Genomic DNA, 13,735 nt, shown 5'->3' on the forward strand with positions numbered 1-13,735 from the left:
AGAGACTGGCTTCCAGCCTTTCAGGCCAGAAAAGCACACAGCCTGCTGGCAGTCACAGCATGGGAGCATCCTTTCCAATAAGGCAGCAGCTGCCATCTACTTTTAAGAACTGAAAACAGGTGGCATGCCTCCCCTCAGAAGGGCTCAAGAGAATCTTTTGCTCAGCTTTCAGGTTCTCCTCCTGCAGAGATGCAAACAAAAGATGCCCAAACCACTTGATGCACACCAGGAATTGCTTTTACAGTTTTGAGAACAGCTGGCCTGAGGCAAGGTTTGGGGTGGCATTGTCAGTGCTGGGATTCAGGAACATAAGTTCTGTTCCCTGGGTTGACCCCAGGGTCAAGCTTGGGAAGTGTGTTCCATCCAGCTTTCCTGTAGGGATGGTGATGCTCAGAGGTTGCTTACTTGTTGTGCTGGATGTGCTTTCTGTTTTCCAGTCTCCTCGTTTTAACTCCCTTTTTGGTGGAAAAAGGTTTTTCCTGGGGGTGTATTCATATATTCCACATTCTGGTTTCCCCAAAGTATTATGAGAATGTCGAATGGGTACTGTAATTTCCAAATCTGGAAGGGAAAATTAATAGCTCAGAAAGGTCTATGCAATTATAGCCTCCAAGAGACAGTTTTGTACTTAAGGACAGAGTTAAACACAATTGCATAAGGACAATCAAAACTGTGCATGAATGAATCAAGATGCACTCTACAGATAAGGACATCCTTTTCTTGGCTGTGAAAATGAGAAAAGCAGTTTCCTTAAGTTTTTTACAACTGGCACATGGATGTGCATATTAAAATATCACAGAACCACAATACACATGGACACATATCTGCCTGAAGAGCTTGTTAATATTGTTAGCTGCTTCAGTACCAGAGAATATCAGAATCAAAGACTGTTACCTGCACTTTTGTCTTTTTTTTGCTTCTCCATTTGTCTCCTGGTTATGCTGTCTCGTAGACGTTTCAGATTTTCCTAAAAACATCACAAGATATTCTTTTCAGGGCTTTGGATAAAGAAACACGAGCAGCTTTCTGACAAAACCAGTATTATATTTTAGCTAACTTTGCTAAAGATATATATATATATAATGTCATTATATTTTAGCTAAACTTGCTTTGCAGTGAAGCTGTAACAAAGCTTGCTGGACCTGGCTGAAGTCCAAACCATGTCAACAGGTTTTAATAATCCTTTCAGAAACCCATGTTTGCCTTTCAGAAGCCAAGTTTTTTTTCTGATGTTCATTATGTATGTTAAGGTCAAGTTCACATACAAAGCAGTTGCACATAAGCAGCAAATTTGGTTTAGAACTCTCTGTATTTTCTGTTTGCACTGTGACATTGGCACAGAAACAAGACCCACGACCAAGTAACTGCTGTGTTCTTTCTGTACCAATGAACAGATTATTCTGACTGCAGGGACAGAAAGGGCTGCCATGCATCCCACAGTGTAAGGTACAACTCAGAATTCAGGATATCCCCAATGAAGAAATGTAACTGGGAGGAAGAAATGTAACTGGGAGCAAAGACTCTTCACCATTGTGTGGCAGCATATTACACCTTACAGTACAAAAAGGTAGGGAGAAAAAAGACAACTTCTTTCAGCAGGGAAATATGTACAGATCTGAGAGGAGGAAACCCCTGAAAAGCAGAGGAAGCAACTGCTGTACCATGAAGCAAAATTCAGAGCAGAGACTTTGAAAGCTGCTCATGGCATGGGGCACAGAGCATGCCACTTCATCTCTTCAACATCAATTTATTTAAGTAGCACTGTGTTCTTCTCTGGTAGAAGAAGGGACTCCTCTGACTGTTTCTAGGTAGAGAGGACCTTTCCAAGTGAGAATCAGGAGGAGAAAAGCTTTGCCTTTGCTGACAACTTCCAAAACAATGTCATTCACTGGAGACTAGACTGCCACAGCATGAACAAAAGGCTCCAAAAGCAGGCACTGGTTTTAAAGAGGGAGCCAAACTCTAACTTGAGAATGAACATTTTAAACTATAACTGATAGTTCCACCAGTCATTATGTCATTGCTGCCAACTGACTCCCTCTTTCTGTTAAGGCACACAAACACTCTGCTTTTACTAATGACTATTGCTAGACCTTGCCCAGCTGCAAAGAACAGTCCTGTAGCCATCAACAAACAGTTGGAGAAATCAGATCATCTAGGGCTTTACAGCCAATACATCATCTAGGACACAGAGTCTTCACTGATCTAAAATGCATGAGAGCCAACAAGTTAAATGTTCATCACAGATGTCCCCTGCCAGCAGGTAGGTGCTAGGTGACCTCTAGAAAGGTGATTTAGCCAACTGGATTGGATCCAATTCCCTGTATATAGATCTTCAAAAACTGATGCTATTACTCAAGACAAACAGATCTGTAAAACTGCTTGCTGCTTACTGGGAAAAGGCTCCCCATGGCAGGAGAAAACTCTGCTAGCTGGGGGGACTACGTTAGCAGTCCTTCTGCTCCAACCAAGGAAAAAATGTACCCATGCTGAGAAGTTTGTGATATATACCTAGACAGACAGCTGTATTTCTTAAACAGTAGCATAAGTCTGTACCTGCTGGAAGCGGAATGATTCTGATCTCTTTTTCTGGTTCAGTTGCCACTCCTTAAAATGAAGTACAGCTTCATCCACAGTGAGGATGCCCATTTTCACTTGCTCCTGTAATGTAATCAGCTGCCGCTGACCTGGGGTTTTCATTCCAGCAAATGGATCATATATACTTGATTGAGACAGGTCCCTTACAGGCCTGACTATTGTCTCTGAGGAGAGAACACCAGCAAAAATATTATTAAACTTCCTCCCTGAATACAAAGAGAGCAAGTACCCTTGATCCAGCAGAAATTTTAAAAAAAGAAAAAAAGAGGAAAAAAAAGTATTACAGACTGAGTGTTTCCTAAGAAGTGTTTTCTTCTTAGGCCATCCTACTATCTGTCAGTTCTAAAAGCCCAGCTGAGAGGTAGCCTCGTACACAAATATATTCCAGGGATAAGCTCTGCTCTTAAAAACATAATTTAAGTGAAGAGCACAAAACATATTCCTTAAAGCACGCTGCTTCCTCAGCAATTCACAGAACAGAGCTTTTACCTTAGCAGTCATAAAGCTAGATTCTATCTAGGTAATCTGTGTAGTTTAAGCCCAGAAACTGAAAACTCATTCTACTGATGCTGGCATTTTCTAACTCATTTGTAACATAAAGAAGAGTTCCCAAGACATGAGATGTGCTTCCCTCACACTCTGCACTCATAAAAGTTTCCAGTGTCACAAATGGTCAAAAAGATTGGGTCATTCATAGAGGACTGTTATCCCCAGAGCTTTGCAAAACAGTCTATTCTGTCATATTTCACACAAATGAAGCTACCATAACAGATCTGCTTTTGGATTACTGAAAGGATTTTCAGGGTGAACTTCTGCCTTACCTTTCTTAACCCTTCCTCTAGGGACATAAAGATTCTCAGGTCTTTGAGCCTTCTGTGCAAAAACTGAAAAAGAAACATTCTTTAGAATGAAGACAGAAATAGCAAGGATGAATATGGCAAGCATACACAATTCTGCACTGCATTACAGCTTCTGTCACCCTTCTAAGTCCATTGAAGAAAACAAAGATTTGTATGGCAGAATTCCCTTTCTATTGACCTCAAAGAATTTAGCTCAGCCACCTCTAAGAGAAATCTGGACATGATTTCTCCTTAGTCCTGTCACAGCAGGAAGAAGTCACTGAAATTACTCTCTCACATGTCATTGTGGTTCTTGTTAGAATGTTCATGATATATGACCAAGTTTTCCAAAGCTGCCTAATGAACTAGGAGGAACAATCTTCTTCAATTTCAATAAAAACCCACCTCAGAGGGAAGTACTGAGGTAAAAAATCATGTCCTATACAAATGCAGTTGAATCAATGATAGCATTACAAATCAGCAATGTATCAATTTATTAGCTTAATTGTGTCCTTATAAAATCAGGATCTTTCCTACTTAGTTGGATTTGTTTATATCATTTGGGAGTAATCTGTCATGCTACCGCTTTCAGGAAGAGCAAGCTTAGGCCAAGATCTTGGGATATAACATCCCCACATTTTCAGAGTAGGCAAAAAACGAAAAAAACAGATATGGAATTGGATCCCAAAGGTAACCTAACTCCAGAGTCAAATAATCCAGGGATCCTGGCATTTATTTGGCAACTGGAGCCCACGTCAATGCCATTCTGCAGTTTACTGGTCTACACTGCCACTGGTAACAAACCCACTTTTGGAGATGTACAGCTCATTGTCTGGTTGTGGAGAGCTAGATTCTGGTCTTGGAACAGGAACTGGAGGTCTGTTAGCCATTTCCTGTGGAAAAGGGTCTTGTTCCACTGAGTAGTACACATCTTCACCATACTGCTCATGACCTCCTTCCTCAGAATCTGGCACATCCATGCTACCACCTACAATGAAGCAGAGTTTGTAAGAGTAACAACCTGGCCACTTCACTGAACACTGGGTCCCTCCAGATGCATTATGTACCACATTCTTACCAAGCTGGCCATTTCAGAGCCAAAGCCACCCAGTTTTGCAGTGCCTTAGATGTACCAAAGACCTTCATGACAGGACTTTATCAAGTCATTAACATCTAGTAGCATGCAACTGCCACTATGCCTGTACCATTTCTTTAAAGAAATAGTGAAAAATCTCCTAACTCTCTGTAAGAATTTGAGGAACAGTTAGTTTAATTAATTTCAGTTAATTAACATACTTCAATAGTGAACAAATCAAACAGACCAATGGTTTCCAAAAGCTATGTGTGATGGTCCATAAAGTACTATAAAGAATTAGTCCTTTGTCTGAAAAAAACAAACTATGTGGGCTATCTTCTATCCCTAAGAGTTCATGAAGAACTCTCAGGTTCTGTTTAATTGGTTGAACTGTGCTACTGCCATCCTTTCCTCAAAATAGGTCTCACCTTCTAAAAACTTGCGGAGCATTGAGTCTTTTGTAGTTATAGAAACTTCATCTCCAGCAACTGGAGTGTCTGGTTTGGATTGAAGCATCTCTACATCTGAGAGAAAAAAAAAAAACCAAACAGAAAGATGAACCTGTTAATTATATCCTTCAATACATGGAACGATGTAATATGACATAATAAACTGGACCTTTACTTTGTGGTGACAATCAAAGAAGCTGGGCAAATGTCCAGACATTTTCCTTGAAAAAGGCTTCTAAGTTGCTATGTTCAGTCCACTCTGCACAAATTTTTTCCAGCTGCCTGATGCCTGCACTTGAAAGTCACTAACAATGCTATTGAGAAGTTCTGTCAAGGCTTCAAGCAGGCATTGAGTTTTGGCTGTTCTTGAGCGTGTGTTAGCCAGGTGAAAGTTTTGACCTCTGGACAGTGCCCCAGAGAGGAAACCATGTGGCTTGGAAAAACAAGACATTAAAGGCAATTTTCCCATGACACATAAGATAATGTTTGTTTTATTTATTGAATAAAGTCAAAACAGTTAGCTGAGTTAATGACTTGGATCTGGAAAGTGTTTACAGGGTTAGATGATAATTCAGTATTGAGAAAGGACTGACAGCAAACAATAAGATACTTTGTTAATTCAGTGTTTTGACAAAGAATTCTGATTTTAAAGAAAAAGGTGAACCTCATCATAACACTAATACTAATCTTAAAACTAAAATAAAATGTTAGGTAACCATGTTCCTAATGATATTAAAAACAACAGTGATATAAATGGATTGCTGAGGCTTATTGATATAAGTGAATTTTTGAGATGTATCTATTTCTATGTCATAGATCTACTACTATGTAAACTAGATAGTTTGGGTTACATGTGAGAATATGAAATACTTTTAACTCATTACAATGGCTTCAGTTCCCTGTTACCTTATTCTCAAACAAGTTTTTACCAGAAAAATTGATCCTGTGGTATCTAATCTTCCTTTGATCAGTCTCTGAAAAACTGCGGTGGAAACACACCTTGATCACAATGAAGGGGCACAGTGCCACAGTATGGCTACACCTAAAATAGCCCAGGTATTATCCTCTACACCACAGCCATATCTGCTCACATACAGGTAATTCCTAGAAAAAGTACTTCAAGAGAAGTTAGTTATGATTCCCTAGTGAGCCATCCTCACAAACCCTCAAGTCAGTACAAATGCTTAAATCCTTTATTTGTGATGGCCACTCTAAACCAGCCAGCACTCACATTAATTTCAGTGAGAGTTTGCCTGTGTGCTGGTATTCTAAATTATATTGAAACACTTTCACTTTGAGAGAATCAATCCAAGTGCTGATAATTGCACCAATTTAAACTTATCTGTTATGATACAGGTAGATTATAAGCACTGTTCAGACAAGCTGTTAATATTCTTCAGGCAAAGACTAACAGACCAGGTAAGGAACACAGAATTTCAATAAAAGACTCCTGAATGGAAGGCAGCAGAGCTTTGTGTGCAGAAGCAACACACTAGAACTCCAGAAGAAGCAGGAAAGAGTCTTTCAGAGTCCAGTTCAGAAGTGCTAAATTACAAGGAGCTCAATTTTCAAGAAAATTCCGTGCGTAGTTTCTGGGAGATCTGGGCATTTCAGGCCTGGAAGAAGGGGAATTTGGCTTAGTAGTGTTGAGCTTGTTTTTTAACCCTCCACAGGCTTTGTCAATCAGTCCTATTCAGTGGTGCACTGATTACAGGCAGACCTACCAAGCATCTAGAAACTCTCACTCATTACTGCAAACAAGAGAAGCTTTGTTCCTTTCAAGTCCAACCTGATTTACTCCTTATCTCCACCTGAAGGCAGAATAACCCTGGTTTTGGTAGCAAAACTATCCCTGCAGTGGCCAACAACACTTAGCAGAAAAGAGTTTATGATTTCAAGGAAAGAACCAACACAGTCTTCTGGGCTTCATAAACAAGAAAAATGTGTTTTATCGTATCATTTAATCTAAAAGAGGAGAAAACAGTCCAGGACCAATATAGCCCATAAGGACAAGTGTTTCAAAAAGAAAGCTTTTCCCCTGAGGCAGCACGCTTAAAAACTGCAGAAACACTAGAAGTCCTTAAGTACCTTAAGGAGGTATTTAAAATATAAGAAGCTAAATTTTCTGCTCATTATGGGAATCATATAATAGATCAGTGGGATTAAGTCGGACCAAACAGGCAGGTGAGTAAGAACAGCAAATTTACAATTGCTTAACAGAGGTACTTGATTTGGTATTTTCAATTGGCCCCACTGAATATTAATGCAATAATGAAAAAGTTAAACATATGCATATTTATCAGAATGAGCTCTTTATTTTTAGCAATAAACCAATCAGATTAGAATAATGATTTTTCACTTATAATCTTTTCGGTATACATATTTCTAGATGTTCACTTTCTTTTGCTCTCAAGCTGTTGCACTAGAATCTCAGCTCTTGTTTTTCAGTTTCCCAGTTGTCAGTAAAATCACATCTGACATAGTTTTCTTTTCTGTCAGTGTCAGTTCCTAGGTAGCAGTCCTCAGGAGGAAAAAACAGGACATGGTAGAAAATTTAGTCTCATTTCCATATGTTAATTTATTTGTTCAGGGAGTCCTTGAAACACTGAAGAAACAGCTCTTGATCTTATACATTATCAATTAAGAAAAGGTATAGAGCAATTTTGTCAGTCAGATAATGATGGAACTGCAGCATAGTTTCCTTGTGGTGAGAGCAGAAAAGTTATAGCTGAAGAACTCCTCTGTGTGAGACAGACAGGTCTGAGCAATCTGATCTAAACACATCTCTGCCCATTGCAGAGGGCTTGGACTAGGTGAGCTTTACAGGTACCTTCCAACCCAAACCTTCCCATGATTCTGTAACTCTATGAATATACATACAAAGATCTTCTGGGGCACTCGGGACAAATCCAGCCATGGATTCATAAAGCTCTTCATCGGAGCCTGGATTCAAGGAACATTTCATTAACAGATCAGTGGACAGATGAGCCATGGACTCATAAACAGACTCATCCTCCTCGCCTTGCATCAGCTCTTCCTTAATGTGACTCTTTAGCATATCTGCAGTTTCCTGGAGAGGAAGGAGAGCAAGAAAAAAAATTAAAGTGTCTTTTAAATAAAGAATTTAGAGAATAAAAGCAAAGCAAAAGATATCTCACTTTGTCATCAGTGATTAAAAAAACCTCTGAAGACAGCTCATTCCCAAAGATTAAGGCTTCTCAAGTGACTTAAATCCACACTACAGCTGCTGGGTCAAACTTTTGAGATCTATATTGTATTAACAGGTAACAAAGGTGAAACAAGGGCTGCTGACACATTCTGAGTAGCCATTGCAGCCTCTCACCCCACCAATTTCATGTCCTACCCAATGTCTGCAAACTCCCAGAACATAAGCACAGCTCATTCTAAAAATACAAATGTTTGTCAAAGGCTATTTTGGGGCATGCATAGCTAACCATAAGGGAGAAAGCTTATCACATGCAGAGCACCTGCAAAATAGCGAAGTTTTAGCTTTGATGTAGACTCAGTTTCAGTTTCTTGGCATTAGCAGCAGCATGTAACACCCAGAGTGGGAGTACACAGACCCTTTTCTGTGATATTAACAGGAAACCTCATAGCAGGCAGCAGTTCATGTAATACAGGCAACTTCTGATTCACAGGAGAGCAGAATCCTTTCTTTTGCATTTGCAACATAGAGCAGGGGGGAAGGCAGAGCTTCACCAAATCACAACACAAGGAAGAAGAAAGTAAAGCTTCATCCCATCCTCCTTCCCAATTCCAATTATGTCACAAGCACCACCTTAATAGTTGCAACACTACAAGATATTCTTCCATTCACAAATGCAGACTCATGGGCCCTCAATCCACAGGGCAAGTGTGTCAAAGCTGTCTACACATGCTTCCCTCCACAGTCAAAATGTGTCAGGCCAATAGTTCATGCAATGCTTTACAGAGGTGCAGAGGAATCTTTGCCAGAGAGGAAATTAGGTGAGTAATGGGGTTTAATAGGATTTTCAGACATCCATACTACTGATGGTAGTCACACTATTGCAGATGATTTGTGTGCTTTGTACTGTGCTGCACTGACAGCTCCAGCAGGTCAGTGAGGAAGACCTGTTCTTAACACAGCTCTGTCAGTGTGCTGGTGGAGAGAATATGGGAGGAGCACAGTACTGCAATGAGAGGTTGGAAGGACTTCCTGCACCAACGCAAAGATTGTGATCTCACTATTTACAGTTTCTGCAGCCCTCCTGATCTCAGAATATGGAATGGCTTTTATTTAGCTCTAACGTATAATTGTCAAGAAGCAAGGCCCAAGTCCAAGAACTACCCATGCCTCCTAAATAGGGCTCAAACATTACAGTAATTGCCTGGCAGAACCATACTAAAGCTCGCAGATCTATCACCCAGCACTCAGACAATGTTAAGAACAATTAAACACAATTTTTCAACCTAAAGCAAAGGCAAATAGAATTCAAATGTGGTCAATATGACCCGAGTCAAGGAGCTCCTTGCTATTTTAAAGCATACAGGCCAGAAAGAGCTCAAACTGAAATGAAAGGAGAAACCCTAAGCATACCCAAGTACTGCACAGAAACAATTGCTTGGTGCAGCTGGAGTCAGGTCCATGTCATAATCTGGAAAAATCAGAGTGTGTTTTCTGGGGGTGGGGTTAGCTCAAATAGAAATGAACTGTCAGTTGGGATCCCTGATAGAACAAATAGGGTATGGACAGCTATACCAATGCAGGGAGAAACGGGTATCAAGTGGAACAGGCAGACTACACAGATCAGCTGTGAATAAGCTAGTAAGCAATCCTGCCCATACTAAAACTAATAAGAGAGCACCTCAAATTATATCTTCCTAAACATATTCTGTTCCCATATTACTCCCTAAAGTAAGCTGGATGAAGGGGCTCTTTCCCAAGATCAGAACTATAAGAATGCACTAAGCACCAACCACATCTCTCAGAAACTTCATTAGATGGATGGAGGAATGGAAGCCAGCATGGCAGTCTCTGCTTCCATCTTACTTGCTCTTTGCAAAAGCCCCAGGAATTTCCCTGGCTCCAGAGACACACCTAACCCTCCAGCCTGAAAGCTTTCAGTGTAGCTGGATGTCTGTGTACAACAACACACTTTATCACCCCAGCACTCCTATTCAAGTAACACTGAGTGCCAAGCTCAGTGCCAGAGCCTGCACCCAGTGTGGGACAAGGCAGAAAGATGGCTCAGCTTCCTCTTACCACATATTCATCAATGAACTGGCGCAGATCCTTAAAGCCGTGCTTTTCTGCGATGGTGTTTGGATAGTGGCCATACTTGTTGGCTACACTGTAAGCCTGCAGTGCTCCAGGGCATGTAAGCAGCAAGGCAGTAAGGTTCTTCAGCCCATATCTTGCAGAGAAGTGAAGCAGTGTTGGCAACTCCTCATCCCTCTGATCTGTGAGAACAGGAGCCCGTTAGAACCTAAGTTTTTCTCTAGTAGCAGCAGAGCCAGTAGGTGAGAAACAAACACAGCAATCACACAGATCAAAACAGCTGTGAAATCCCTGGAAGTATATATATGGTTTTAAAATCAAGCCAGCTGCACAAATTATCTTGTGCATCTCCAGGCTTAAGTCCTATAATCTTTAGTGGGGATTATGGCACTGTAATAGCTTAAATGTATGTAGGATCACAGATTTGCAAGGACTTCTTAGACCATCGTTACAAAAAGACAGCATACCAGCCCAACTGCTCAGTGCCCACTGTGTATCTTAGGAGTTATGGGGTTTGGGGAAAAGGACTGGGCCGTAGAGAAAAGACATGAGGTAAAAGAACAACACAGAAAACCCGGGAGACATTTGGGGAGCACCATCTTTTCACTCTGGTTTGAAACTGTCAATATAGCAGCATCTGCCACAGTGCAGGGAAGTGAGAATGATAGATGTAATAAAAAAGGATCACCTGACTCAAATGGCAATTCCCTTTCTACAGACATCATCAAAATTTAGCTTCCTGGCTGAGATCCAAGGTTTTTGAGACAGCCTGTGCAGGTACCACCCATTGCAGTGTTAAAGTGCTTCAAGGTAAAACAACTGATACAAAGAAAATCTATAAACCAAGTGTCTTTAAACTTACTCGCTGTCATATCTTCTTCTTCCAGCTGGTTAATTCCAAACAGGTGTAGACCACTGGCAGGAATGTTCTTCTTGAGTGACTCAGTCAATAGCTTGTCCAGGGCTTCTATGCTGTATGGCACAATTTTAAAGGCCTACAGATAAATGGAAAGCACTTTTGTTTGGTAGAATCTGGAGATTCAATTAAGGCGAGATTTATATGGTGTCTTTATTATTAACACAATCAGAAAACAGTAGGTATAAATACAAAAGGTAGAAATGTTCAGGTCAAACAAAGAACTTGGATAACTTCCTGGTGTAGAAACAGAGTATCATCAAGCTCAACAGATGAGAACTGTATATTCCACAAGACAGAGCACAATGAGAAAGTCACTCACGTAACCAGAAGCACAGAAAACTTGCTTCCTACTTTCTTGGCACTTCTGAAAATGTTCCAATGAAATATCACTCCTGTTTTAAGTATGCACTAGTCCATTTTGAATTGTACACACTCTGGGTTCAGTTTTTGGACTGGTTCTTTACCACTGGGAAGCAGGCATACTCCCTAAGCAGAGGCATCAACCAGTACCAACTGCTACACAACTTGAACTAAAAAGCAAGGGAAACACACTCTCCCCTGCCCCAGGTGTATTGGTGACTAACAAGGCTACTCTGTAGGCTTTCACTGCATGGCAGATCAGGAACATGCAGGGAGGCAACAGGGCAACACAGCAGAAAACTTCCTTGTGCAAGCTTTACCCCTCTAATAGGGTTCAGGTACCCCAGCTGGGCAAGACAGAATAGGAAAACTGAGTATTGAAAAAGTAAGTGTTAAGAATCAGCAAATCCTTTTCTGTTACTCTTCTTCCTCCAGCTAATATGAATCTTTGCTACTATTTATATATTTTTTTTAATAACACCTAGGTACAAATTCCAAAATGTTTTATTTCTTTATGGTACTTTCTGTTATATCAAGTTCTGTCATTCCAACCTTTTGAAGTCATCAAGGTCTAAATGTAGGTGTTGATTGACCGCATTTTTTTTTTTAGTTTAAAAACCTGACTCACCTTAGCCAGCTACGTGCTCCAGAGACAGAAAAAACAGCCATGCTTTCAATGAAAGGGGATATGAGAGTTAGGTGAAAATCCCTAAATAACCTTGCATTTCTTCATTTCAGAAGAGCTACTTCATGGCAAACACTTTTGCTTACGCCTGCTTGTCTAGCCTCTGAAAGAGCTGGTTTCCAAAGTAGCTGATTGCTAAAGTCCTTACCTGGCACATGAACTGTACAGGGTTGGCTGCATTAGCCAACAGATTGCTGATTTCCTCCATGTCAGTATGGTAAGTGACACTTGTTTGTCCCACCATCAAGTCCCCTGAATATATCTGCAGGGTCACTGTCCCAGAGGTTAAATCTTTGAAAAGAAAGAGGAAAAATAACCATTAGCACAAACAACAGGCATGAGTTTGCATGATGTACTGTGAGGACAGGAGGAGTTTGGATATACCACCAGATGGCTACCAAAACGGTTTCTGCTATATTGAACCCATGAAAAGTCATGAGAAGAGTCATGATCTTGGAACACTAGGTAGGAAAGTACTTTATGGCTATGTCAATGCACATAACCTGCTAGGTACTCTGCTAATAGTAGACTGGACCACTAATGTTAAAAGTACTCCACCTTGAACTAGGAAGCCACACATCTCTCCACCCCTGGCTTCTCTGGAACTGTCTATAAAGCCATACCATAAATACAAAGAGCTGAGGAAGAAAAGAAATCGGAAAAGTCATAGAGATTTTGCAATCTGTCAGCCTCACTAGACTCTGAATGAAATCCATTAAAAGGAATTCCAGCTTTGCAATTTTACCCATGCACAGGATTATCTTCTACTTGCACCTTGGAGCTTCTTGATGTTTCGCTTAATATGCATTTTTAAGTCTCAACTTTCTCTTTGAAACACAGATATTTTGAATCCCACTAAAGTTAGTCTTTCCCTGTTAAGAACTTGTGAAACCATTAATAACACAAAGGAATTAATTATTTCTCTTAGAAATGTTAGAAACTTCAGAGCTTACACTGTACACTCCATCAATGTGAAGGTCATGTTTATAATTCAAAGTACAAGTTAGTTTCCAGGTCAGTGTTTATATCGTAAGACTTGACTTAAGACATCAAATTAAGCCTTTATATGTTCATGAGGTCACCTTCTTTAAAATCAACTCACTTCACTGACTTTATGGTAGTTGTTTTAATGACTATTAGGCTCTATTCTCAGAGAGAATGGCAGAATAGCTCTTCAAGAGGACAGACTAAGGTAGATTAAATAAAATAATGCTGGGAAATAATAGCAATCCTTAAGGCTCTGAAATCATTCCCTTAAAGTTCAGTGAACCTAAAGTTTAGGCAACCTTCACTTTTGTAAATGTAAATATTTAGAGTGACAGAACATATCTAAATTAAAAGCCAGAATAAATAGTCTCAGCTCTGATCACAGAGATCACTACACATTAAACACATGCCATTATAGTCATGTAATTATTTACTGGCACTTCCCTTCTCTCTTGGTGCCCTGCCAATGCTAATAATGGTGGTGGTCATAACACACAGCTAAGTTCAAAGTGCTCTACAAGCTGCAATGTGTTCTCAGAACTCCCAGCAAGGTGTTTCCACCC

General features: G+C 40.3%; 1 protein-coding gene across 1 annotated transcript in view; it reads right to left on the reverse strand.

Moving 5' to 3' along the window:
- PIK3AP1 (phosphoinositide-3-kinase adaptor protein 1) overlaps positions 1-13,735 on the reverse strand; it is a 34,253-nt gene that overhangs the window by 2,538 nt on the left and 17,980 nt on the right. Inside the window, exons 5-14 of the mRNA XM_030950762.1 lie at positions 12,334-12,476; positions 11,084-11,216; positions 10,207-10,403; positions 7,842-8,031; positions 4,941-5,036; positions 4,246-4,425; positions 3,420-3,482; positions 2,557-2,762; positions 895-967; positions 406-561 (exon numbers count right to left, since the gene is read on the reverse strand). Coding sequence (XP_030806622.1) covers positions 406-561; positions 895-967; positions 2,557-2,762; positions 3,420-3,482; positions 4,246-4,425; positions 4,941-5,036; positions 7,842-8,031; positions 10,207-10,403; positions 11,084-11,216; positions 12,334-12,476 — 1,437 coding nt within the window. The remainder of the gene's footprint in view (positions 1-405; positions 562-894; positions 968-2,556; positions 2,763-3,419; positions 3,483-4,245; positions 4,426-4,940; positions 5,037-7,841; positions 8,032-10,206; positions 10,404-11,083; positions 11,217-12,333; positions 12,477-13,735) is intronic.

This window comes from Camarhynchus parvulus, chromosome 6 (genome assembly GCF_901933205.1).
Source record: "Camarhynchus parvulus chromosome 6, STF_HiC, whole genome shotgun sequence".
In the NCBI taxonomy this organism is placed as follows: Eukaryota; Metazoa; Chordata; class Aves; order Passeriformes; family Thraupidae; genus Camarhynchus; species Camarhynchus parvulus.